General features: G+C 42.9%; 2 protein-coding genes across 2 annotated transcripts; one reads left to right on the forward strand and one right to left on the reverse strand.

Annotated features, from left to right (window-relative positions):
* Positions 1–127: 127 nt before the first annotated feature.
* LOC124639680 (mitochondrial inner membrane protease subunit 2) lies at positions 128–1,166 on the reverse strand. The gene has a single exon (XM_047177127.1). The coding sequence runs from the start codon at positions 1,001–1,003 to the stop codon at positions 512–514; it is 492 nt and encodes a 163-aa protein (XP_047033083.1). The 5' UTR covers positions 1,004–1,166; the 3' UTR covers positions 128–511.
* A 242-nt stretch (positions 1,167–1,408) lies between these two features.
* On the forward strand, positions 1,409–4,494 carry LOC124639676 (ataxin-7-like protein 1). The gene has a single exon (XM_047177122.1). The coding sequence runs from the start codon at positions 1,909–1,911 to the stop codon at positions 4,015–4,017; it is 2,109 nt and encodes a 702-aa protein (XP_047033078.1). The 5' UTR covers positions 1,409–1,908; the 3' UTR covers positions 4,018–4,494.
* Positions 4,495–11,338: the final 6,844 nt, after the last annotated feature.

An 11,338-nucleotide genomic window follows, 5' to 3' on the forward strand; every position in this document is an offset into this window, starting at 1 on the left:
GGAATGTAATGTTGATTTAATTACTTCCTCTTTCAGCGAATTTATTGTTATTATTGTCCTAGGGTCCCATGTAAGACTTTAAATTGGTAATAGAAATTCATGAGTAATAGGTAAATGAAACAAAAACTTAATTTAACAAGTTTACTCTGAACTATAACAAGAACAAGCATTTCATTCTTATAAAATAAAATTTTGGCTAATAGTCATTAAACTCATCATATAAATTCATTTTTACATACTTCAATGATGAAATTTACATTTTTTTAAACATTAATGGCAGTATTAGGAAGTAAGTACATGGTATCATATAATGAGAGAAAATCAAAGACTTTGCTTGAGATACATTTTTCGAGTTGTCAGAACAACAATCTAAGATTGTGGTCTTATATAATATTTACAGTTTTAGCAATAAATATAACTAATGATAATTACATTACTAATTTTCACACAGTGAGATGCCATCAAAATTAACTAGGATGTGTTTATCTATTACTATTTCTTATTAAAATTACTATTTTTCTACAAAGGGTTTTCTGTTTTCTGGCAACTTAGCTTCTAGTTTTTGCCATCTACTCGGTGGCCAGACGATGTATGCCGCTCTGGCGTTCACTAAGCCTAAGGAAACGGGCCCAAAAGTGTTGCTGTCCAGTGTGTGGCCTGTGTGATCGCCTTCCACCCAGCAGTGACCTTCAGGAACCCTCACGTACTGCGATTTGTAGCCCATAGTAATCACAACGTCTCCCGGCAAGCCAACGATGCGTTTTATTATCTTCTGGTTGGGATCTTTCGGAGACACTAACGATATCACGTCACCCCTCCGCACGCTATAGTCTCTGACTGACCACCGCGACAGGAATACATAGTCGGTGTTTTTGGAATCCGGGTTGAGTACCGGCTGCATGGATATGCCTTCCACTCTGGCCACATAGCCCACAGTGTCAAGAAAGGTTATACCTATCGGTACACCTAAAATGACAGACTTGCATACACTTTTGAACAACATATATATACCGGTATTTGATTTTGTAACCGAGATATGTCCGGCATAGTCATGCAGAACGTCGATTTTTCTATTTATTATTAAGTAACATTATAAAATTAGTTTTTTTTTACTGAGGTAGATGGGCAATAAAAATTTTGCGACATTTCAAACTTTGACAGTGACGTTTCATTTTCATTACAGTGTTAATTTTGAGTGTTTTCACCAGACGAAACATTCTGAATTCCAGTGCATAAAGAGAACACTGGTGGACTTTCTTGTTAAATAATAGTTAATTTCAAAATTTGAATTGATGAAATTATAATAGAAATTTTTCTGGTCATGTTAGGAGTTCATTTAGTTCATTCTTTGTATTGAAGCGAGAATATCTTCCCTGTCACGTCACGCTCATTCATCAGTGAATGGCCATAGACAAACTTTCGGTCTTTACAAATACTCAAAAAAGTGTTGATGCTTTCTATAGTAAATTACAACCAACCAAACAGAAATTTTGGACATTTTATTTGTGTGTAGCGAGTATAATATCAATTGAATTAAGTTGGATAAACACATGTTTCTATCAATCGGGACCAGTGGAGTGATCTGAAAACAATCATTGATAGATGGAAGTGTTCCGTGGTCGAGAAAAACTTACAATCTGCATAATCAGCTGTCAGTGAGATAGATCATCTGTCCCTGTAAATATAAAAGCTAAGACAATCACAACACGTTTTAGTTTGATATGTGTGTATAATGAAGTAAACAATCGAGCTACGATGTGACCCTGGTCGCGCTCGAGACAGGCAGCGATCTCGAAGCAGATATGGGGTAATAACCTAACAGTGGAGTGAGGCTGGTTACGATATGGCTGGACTCCCGTGAGGCGGACGCACGAGTTTCACGATCAGAATATTGGTGAATGCAGAAATATGTCCGGCGACTACCCGTTCACGGCGAAAATCGTGAGCCCGGTTAAGTGCAATGAGAAGCCCTGGGATCTGTGGGTCAGTGAAATAGGGCACCTGTCGCCGCGGCGGGACGATGACGCCACGTTCACGTCGCCGGCGGCTGTGGACGGCAAGGGCGGCGCGTCGGTGCGGCGCGGCCTGGACGCGCACCCCTACAAGCAGGCGGACAGGCAGGCGCGCTACCGCCGCGCCGGCCTCAACCGCCTCAAGTACGAGAGCATGAGCCTGCACGGCCTCTTCCCGCAGATGGACAACTTGAACGCGGCAGTGTGTCACATGTGTGGTGTCATCGTGAAGTGTAGTGCGGCTTACAGACACTTGCTAGAGTCCCACACGGGGGCCGAACCCCTCCCCCCACCGCCACCTCCCGTTTCCACACACAAAAGTCGGAGTCGACATAAAAAGGAGCCTCCACCGCCCCCTATCCCTGTAGATTTACTCCCAGTGAAAATGGATTCTTCCCCTGTCCATACGGCCACACCACCATTATCAAGGCTAATGTTACCACCGCAGCCTGACCTACAGTACCTGGACGAGGCCAGCACATCCTCCACTGTGCCGGGGGAGGTGAAGGTGAGCATGGAGTGTGGAGAGTTACCAGTTGTCAGTATACAGGACACAGAGGATCTGCCCCTCGGTGAAAATTTAACTGATGATATTTTTGCTATAATGAATTCTGAAGGCATACAGAGTGCAGATGACATCACAAATGCAGCAGACTGGAAAAATATTATCAGGGATATTGGAAACATGGGTGAGATTAATTTTCCCCAAGCTTCTGATAATGTTCCAGCACAGGATTTGTATGCCCCCATTCACACCTCATCACTATCAGCATATGCAATTTCAGATTCAGATTTATCCAACATTCAATTTGCGCCTAACACATCGCCGATGCTGCCGACGGTGATGGAAACGACTGTACTGAACCCTCCTCCCCTGAAGCCGGCTGTCACGCCGACCACACCGTCGACGAAATCATCCAGATCGAAAACTAGTAAAACGAAGTTTAATTTACGAGAATACGACCCGAACAAGCACTGCGGGGTGGTGACCGCAGAGAACCCCAAGCCGTGCACGCGGTCGCTGACGTGCAAGGCGCACGCGCTGTCTCTGCGGAGGACGGTGGAGGGACGCTCCAAGCCGTTCGACACTCTGCTGGCGGAGCACCGAGCGTCGCGGGACGCGGGCGCGGCCGCGGCGGCGGCGGCGGCGGCCGCGCCCGCTCCCGCGCCCGCGCCGCTAGTGCCCGCGCCCGCGCCGCCGCCCGCCGCCCCCATCACCCTCCCACCGCTCCTAGTCAATACGTCGATAGACCTGAGCTCCTTCAACGGCCTCACCGCCGAGCAGCAGGTCAATGACATCTACGCGAGTCTCCTCAACGTGGAGGACCCCAACTCGGTGCTACCCGACACGTCGAGCATCACGTCGCTGCTGAGCCAGCCGCTGGCTCCGGAGGCGTTCCTCATGCCGGACGACGCGGAGATCCCGGCCGACGTGCCCATCCTCAGCATAGCGTCGCCGCTGGAGACGCCGGCGGCGCGGCTGGACGACAAGCCGGACGAGGCGCCGCCGCCGCTGGTGCCGGCGGACGTGTGCTGGTACTCGTCGTGCCCGCGCCCGCTGGCCATCTGCACCTTCAACGCGTCGCACGCTGGCGGCGCCATCACATTAGGTAAAAAATTCGCGACAGTTCGAAGTAATATAAAGTCGTCGCTGTCGCGTTCGCAGTGCAAATCGTCGGGCAGTGTGAACAATTACTATTATAATCCTAACGCCCTGTCGTTATCGAAGACTGTGCATATGAACGCTAGTAAAACGAATAAGCCCGAAGTGCGTAAACTGATAGTGACGTGTAGTGGCGGGGCGGGCGGGGCGGCGCTGGGCGCGCACAAGGAGGTGCAGCAGACGCTGAGCGAGCTGTTCGGCGGCGAGGTGCGGCACGCGCTCAACGGGCACGCGCCCGAGCGCCGCCGGCCGCCGCTGAAGGCGCCGGGCAAGCGGCCGCCCGCGCCCGTGCTCGACCTCGGCTTCTCGCTCGACCCGCTCTTGGCTGATGAGAAGTGCTGAGCACCAATAAGCAATCACCGGTTGTGTAGTCACATAATAATTGTATATTTATTTTTCTGTAAAGAATCGAATCGGATTCGCGTATGTAAAATGTAAAATAATCACGAATTTTCCCGAACGGAATTTAATGTTACGATAATGTTAAATCTCATTTTTTTTCGTCAACAAGCGAACTAATGTTTGTATTATTTTGTATATTATTTTATAAGATTTTTTTAAATCCTTCTCCGATACGAGAGTCGGTATGTGTCAATGAAGAATTAAAAATAGATTATTACAGAATGGTTGTATTTTTTCGAAATGACATATTACTCATTGTTGATAATGAATTGAATACTGATAAATGGCCTAGGATTAATAATGGTTTAATGTGATGAAAATTTCCATGTAAAAATATAAATACTATTAAAATAAGTATATCCGTAATAGTAAATCGCCTCCTTTGGAAAATAAAGGCAAATACCTCAATAACTAAAATAACTTGTTTTAATTGACCGGTTCGCACCTAAAATGTGTTTTGATATGAATAAATCGAGCTTGGGAACAGGTTTCCCATGTTCCTATGAGTGCTTGCTGCTGGTTACCTGCGCTAGTGTGTGTGAACATTCGTAGTTAAATAGAATGCTGATTACTTTATTCGCGTCCCACGATTTGGGCGAGGACAGGCGAAGGTCTTGGAACAAACAGTCGTGCTTACAATAGTTTGTGAGCATCGGTTGAGTGTGCATGTTCAGTGGGCACCTTGGCGGCAGCGATGCATCTGTTATTATAATAGACGTGAACGATACTCCACAGTAATCAAATCAGAGTCACTACTTGCGTGGCATCCGTTTGATACGTTATTTTTAAACACAATAGGCTTGTGTGCTGCATGTGGTATCCGCTGTTGATGACGAGTTTTATGATTAACGCTTTATCCAGTACCTATTAAAAGCTTATTGATTCATTAATTTGATAGGTTTTTTGCAACCATAAACAAGGTAACATTCCTAAAACCACCTGTTAATTAAGATGTCTCTAACGCATTCATTCCTTCAATACTTGCATACAAGCTACTCCTTCCTACGTAAAGGCACACAAATCTAGGCCCCATGTAAGCTTAACTACCTCAACAAAGCAACAAGGATAACACCATAAATCTTGTTATCAATGCATTCAAGTCATATTCGTCAAAGTAACTTACTCTAGTAATTACACGATGCCACAGGTGTTTAACACCTGAAACCTGCAGCAAGGGTGGTCTTCATGGTTAGCCACGCTCCACAGGTGGCTGATGCAGAAATAAGTCAAGCTTATTACATAATTGTAGGAAAAACTGACTACTTTCAAAAAATATCCTAAAGAGCAAGCAGTAGTAACTTCAGGAAGACACACAAATCTCGATAACTTGTAAAGTTGTAATGACAGCTTATCGATATCTAGATAAGGGTATTTACCTTCCTATCTATCCATAAAAAACTTACGACACAACTATACCAATGCAATGTTAAGGCAAAATCCTAATTTAATAGCCCCTGTCGGTCCAATGGTCCTATAGATTTCGGGTTCGATTCCCGTCTTGTTGTCATGTCAAAACCGTTTTGTTGGTGTTAGTAACTTTCACAAAGCTCCCGGGGTCTGGAAGTTGGCGGTAAACACCCGTATCTCAAAAAGCAAGTTAAGCTGTCCTAAAGATGATCTTTGTCGAATCGATTTGATGATGAAAAGGAAGCCATCTGGGTTTTTGCTGGCTGATGTTCCTCGAAAATAGCCACCGTAGCCGAAAATCAGTTTGGTCGATATGGCAGTACCTATTGAAGAATATTACAAACCGCAACAAATTAAGAAGGATCTTAATGCAAAAATATTGCATTAGGTAGGTAAATCGGTTTTCCCCGAAGAAAATGTATCTCATCTAATACACCAGCTTTTCTTCTTACACATAGATAGCTAATCTGTGCCTATACCTAGTAAGTAGGTAGGTACATGTACGGCTGAATTTAAGTACCCTCTACAATTTCGCGAAGTCCCAGGCAATATGACGCGTACCAAGAATCGCTGTTCGTTTTGCCCTTCACGGCACAGTAATTAACTTAATTATGCTACAATAGGCCATAATAAAGCTCTATCGTACACACATAATGTACCTACACTGAAAAGTACGTTGATGTTACTTATGAACTTACCATGCATAAAATTAAAGATTTACCTTACGTATCTACGATATCTAATAAAATAATAATGTATGTAAAATAAGAACATAGTGTAAAGTAATAAAAAATTGTAATCCTAATTATAATTAAATTGTTATCAAACTTGTGCGAAGTTTCACCGAAGTTCATCACCGGTTCTTCTTTCCAGCCGTAAACTTAGGGTGGTTTTGAGGGTGCTGTCTTTTTGACTACCAATTTACCTACACAGCTACACGATAGGCCTTTGCTTAGGGACCGACTACGCTACTACATAAGTATTTACCGACCATAACAACACCATGTCACATAAGAACATGTCTATGGATGTCACAATCCCACAATCTATACATATAATAAATCTATACATATAATAAATCTGTAAAAAAACTGTGTCTGTACATTGAATATATTTAAAAAATAATAATTGGGTGGGGTTTAGAAACAGTAATGGAGCACAAATCCAAAAAAAAAATTCTGTCTGTATGTCTGTATGTCTGTATGTCTGTTTGTTTGTACACGCTAATCTTCGGAACTACTGAACGGATTTCAATGATTTTTTCTGTGTTGTATCAGTATTAAGCCTGGTCAACATATAGGCTATAATTTATCTTCGAAACTTGAAGACCTGATGCAGAACACCAACAGACCAACAAAACTATAAGAGATACAAAAATGATGCCATGACAAAAATTGTTTCATATGATGAGCATTTTCAGCTGAGATAATAAATTTTAAGATCTGGAACACCTGATGTGGAACCCCAAGAGCCCAGCTTCTCTGTACCATATACAGGTATGACGTTTTAGCAAAAGTTGTTCAATTTGATAAGCACTTTCTATTGACTTATACAAATTGAAGATCTAAAACACCTGATGTGGAACTCCAGGAGCCCAGCTAGACAATAGCATATAAAGATATGACGTTTTAGCAAAAGTGGTTCAACCTGATAAGCACTCTCTATTGACGTATATACATCGAAGATCTGGAACACCTGATGTGGAACTTCAAGAGCAATACTACACTTGAAATGTATAGAAATGAATGTTATGAAATAGGTATGGTGAATCAAAAAAAGTAATTAGTCCGTCTTTTAGATAATCCTAAAATAATGGACACGTATTTTTTCTTTTCTCCTTCTCACAAACAAATAAAAACGAAGATATAACTTGAATTTCGTGTTAAGTCACTGCTTAGTACAAATTTTACATACCTAGACGTGGCGTCACGAGCCCCCACTCTCCGACTTTGTTGCGTTATATCTCATCATTATTTTGTATGTCTCTTCCAGACCTCGGGACTACAGAGTTCCGAATTTTTGGGAGGCAAACGTGGGGCCGAAGCCAACACTCTGAAGCCCTTTTGAGACAACTTTAATGAAATGGTGAAACAAAACCGACGATTATTCCTTTATACACTATAGAAATGAACCCGAGGACAATCCCCGGTGGACGTCGTTAAAAAAAAGTCAATCCCCGGTTCTGTGCTATACCATTGCTAACTGTTGATGAAAACTACTTGGGATATGAGCGGCTGAAGTGTGAGGATACCTCGGCGGATTTTAAACGCAGATTACGCGCTCCCTGTGGGTCACTTACCACGAGGCACCTATCCTCCGAGCAGGGCTACTTACCCTGCTCTAGCGACTCCACTCTGGACGGCCAAGCCAAGCCAGAGGCGTGAGACCTACCCCCGTCATGGTTCACTCCGACCGGCCGGAGATGGGGGTCAGTATACTCTCCCTGGAGAACTCAGAATATATAGCCCACCGGGGTCGCTACTCCCCGTCATCAGCCTCAGATATCCTGCGGTGCTTATATCTCATTATTATTGTCGTTATTATCTCAAGAGCCTTTGTCCCAATTATGTTAGAGTCGACTTCCAGTCACGATGCAACTGAGTACCAGTGTTTTACAAGGAGCGACTGCCTATCTGAGCTCCACAACCCAGTTACCCGCTCAACTCAATACCCCTTGGTAAAACTGGTCAGACTTACTGGCATCTGACTACCCATAACGACTGCCAAGAATGTTCAATGACAGCCGGAACCTACAGTTTATACGTAGAAAGTACATACGAACTTAGAAAAGTTGCATTGGCAGGTACTTGCCAGACCTGGAATCAAAGACGTACGCTCATACTTGAGAGATTGGTTCTCTACCCACTAAACCACCACGACTTACACTAAGTCATCACGACTTTGTTATCTCAGTAACATTTAATGTTTTTTAACGTATTAATACGTGTAATATTTTTGCCACACACAACTTAAATGCGGACTAATTAGAATCACTACTTTTATTCCTATGGTCACGTCTTTTGCGGTTCAGTTCTCAGCGTTTTGTTTAGTCTGCTGTGCTTTTGCCGTTGAAGTACAAAAATTAAATATATGGAACGTTTCTAATGGCTAAGCGTATTCCGTTGTTTTCAAGTCAACGGGCCCTTAAAATTCAATATCAGACGGTTCAGATCTTTGATTTTGCTGACCCCGTAGTCGCTGGCATAAGGGACTTTATCCGCGTACGAAGTCGCGGGCAGAAGCTAGTGATTGAATATGGAGCGCATTCAACTGCTTGTTACGCGCGCAAATTACGAGACAACTCAATGTAATTGGCACTGTAGCGATGGGTTGCTAACGTACCATTATTTAATGATCGTCAGACCACATAGACAGAAAGCCAAGTGCGGTTACTTAAGTACCTAGTTGTATGCTTCCTTACTTAAACGCTATAACATAAGCAGGTATGTCGTGTGGTTTCCGGCAAAGCCGCAATTAGTACCTTTAGGCTATGCATTTTCTAGTGGTCAGACGGACGTAATTAGCTCTATGGTCGTGAAAACAGGGGCAGATCCGATATGGTTGAAAATTCACATAAGTACATTAAATTCATGTGCACGAGGCAGAGATGATGGTGATTTCCTCCTAGCCGATTGTCGGCCACGGCGGCCGTTAATGTTAGGTAATGCGACGGTACATAAGGAGATCAGCCAGCTGCGCAGGACATATTATAGTGCACGAGCATTTGCGCAGATGCAGGTGCAATCTTCATAGTCTGATGAAACGGTAATACGACACGACCAGAGAGAGATCAAGCGTAGGACCGATATTTTACGTGCTCTCCGATGCACGGATGTATCAAACACAAACTCATAGACTACGGCTAGATACGGCTACGGCTGCTTTGAAAGTTTCTAAAATCCACAAAGCGGTATCGGCCCGACCCGGGATTCGGGAATCGAACCCGCAGTGGCGTAGCGTGGAGGGGGGAGGGGGTGGGCAGGGGGGGCAAATTCCCCGGGCGGCAGCTTTTAGGGGGCGGCAAAATTTACCCAATTAAAAAAAAAATGTTCGCAACTAGTATCTGCGTCGCTACATAAAACTGTCTAACAATAACAAAACATTAAACAAGAAAGTTGAAACTTTTTAAACTTAAAATTAATTATTGTTAAAATTTGGTACTTAAAACACACGTTTAAGTCCGAAAAAAATGTCGGGCTCGCTTCGCTCGCCATTTGGATACTACATAGGCAAGTTTTTCTTCATTTGCATTTGCTTACCTACACAACTGCCGACATGCATTTAGCAGAGTGCTAATTTAGGTAAACCGATGAGGTGGTCCCCGGCATGACAAACTTTAGTTAAAGTGGTCCCTCATGACTAAAAGGTTAAGAACCACTGGTTTAGATAAACTTGAATGCTATAAGCCAGCGGTTCCCGAATTCTTTTGGCTTCGGAACCCTTTTCGTTTCGCAATTTTTCGGCGGAACCTTAGCAGTCAACTAAAGACGTAAATACACTTAGGTACGGCTCGTAGCGTATGGTAGCGCACCAAATGGTTATATGGTTAGAGACATACTCAGGCGTAGCATATCTGCCGCACGGTCCAGAAAACAATTTAGCCGCCCTTGACTTTGTGTATTATGTGAATAGTTTTCAGTTTGAAGACGGACAAAGTAAACGCAAAAAGAAATAGATTGGGTTTGTACAGGTGCGAGGTGAGCGAGCGCGTTTTCTTTTTTACTAAAAGAAGAAGTTCCAAGCACCCGCTAGCATTGAAAGAAACCCAGTGGTAGCCGGTATCGCGAGCGAAGCGAGCGCGGATTTTTTTTAGTTTAAGTACCTACACAAAATAAACAAAACCACTGTAAATTAATAAGGTCTCAAAAAGTACAATATCCACACAAAAAGCAAATGCAAATGAATAAGAAGCAGCTAGCGAAGAAAGCGCTATTGCTTTTTCTGAACCAGAGGGATAAAAAATAAACATCAAAGGAAACCTCGACGGAAGAGCGCGAATTTTTTTCGATGTTGTATACCTGAGCAATTAAACGAACATAAAAGCATCACACGTAACATGGAGACGCGAGCGAAGCGAGCGCGAAATTTTCGGATTCGCGGAAGTGCAAAAATTTGAAATAATGTTACACTTTGATTCATGGTAAAAATAGCCACTGGGGGCCCGATTCTCCTAATTTTACTTAAGCGACATACGATTGACGTTCGACTCGATTCGACTGAGATCCGATCCCGACTCGATTACGATTGAAGCATATGTGGCATTCCGCTATTTTTTCTTTGAAATAAACGTTTTTATCCTTTTCTGTCATTCAATAATGAGTCATTTTGTCTGCAAATGATTTACGATTGCAAAATGATTGTACCGCAAACTACCATATAGACCAAAATTACCAAAATAGCAGACCAATCGCACACCAATCAAATGTCAATCGAATACGATTGGTCTTTTATTAGTAGCAGAATGCCCGATATGGTTAAAACTGCTATTGCGATCATATTGCGATCCGATTTCTATTCGATTTTGACATTATTAACTTAGGAGAATCGGGCCCCGGAAATACTCGTATGCCGTGTCATTTCACATTCTATCAAATATATGAAAACGTATAATCCTTACTATGAAATAAGCTCAAAAAATGCGGAGGTATTAAGTTAATCTACAATTTGTAAAAAACGGGATTAAATTTAATTATCTGCTGCCGTGGCCTTCCCCCGCCACTTTTCGCGAAATCATACTTACACTCCCGAGTGGTACCCACCTACATGGTGCCTAAATGGAATTTTAGAATGCAATATTTAAAACAATTTAATTGAAAATGAATAATAATTTAATATTGTCAAAAGTGAAACGATT

Source organism: Helicoverpa zea, chromosome 19 (assembly GCF_022581195.2).
Source record: "Helicoverpa zea isolate HzStark_Cry1AcR chromosome 19, ilHelZeax1.1, whole genome shotgun sequence".
NCBI lineage: Eukaryota > Metazoa > Arthropoda > Insecta > Lepidoptera > Noctuidae > Helicoverpa > Helicoverpa zea.

Excerpts from the sequence above, each read along its gene's own strand:
- LOC124639680 (XM_047177127.1), bottom strand. The coding sequence starts at position 1,003 with ATGTTGTTCAAAAGTGTATGCAAGTCTGTCATTTTAGGTGTACCGATA.
- LOC124639676 (XM_047177122.1), top strand. The coding sequence starts at position 1,909 with ATGTCCGGCGACTACCCGTTCACGGCGAAAATCGTGAGCCCGGTTAAG.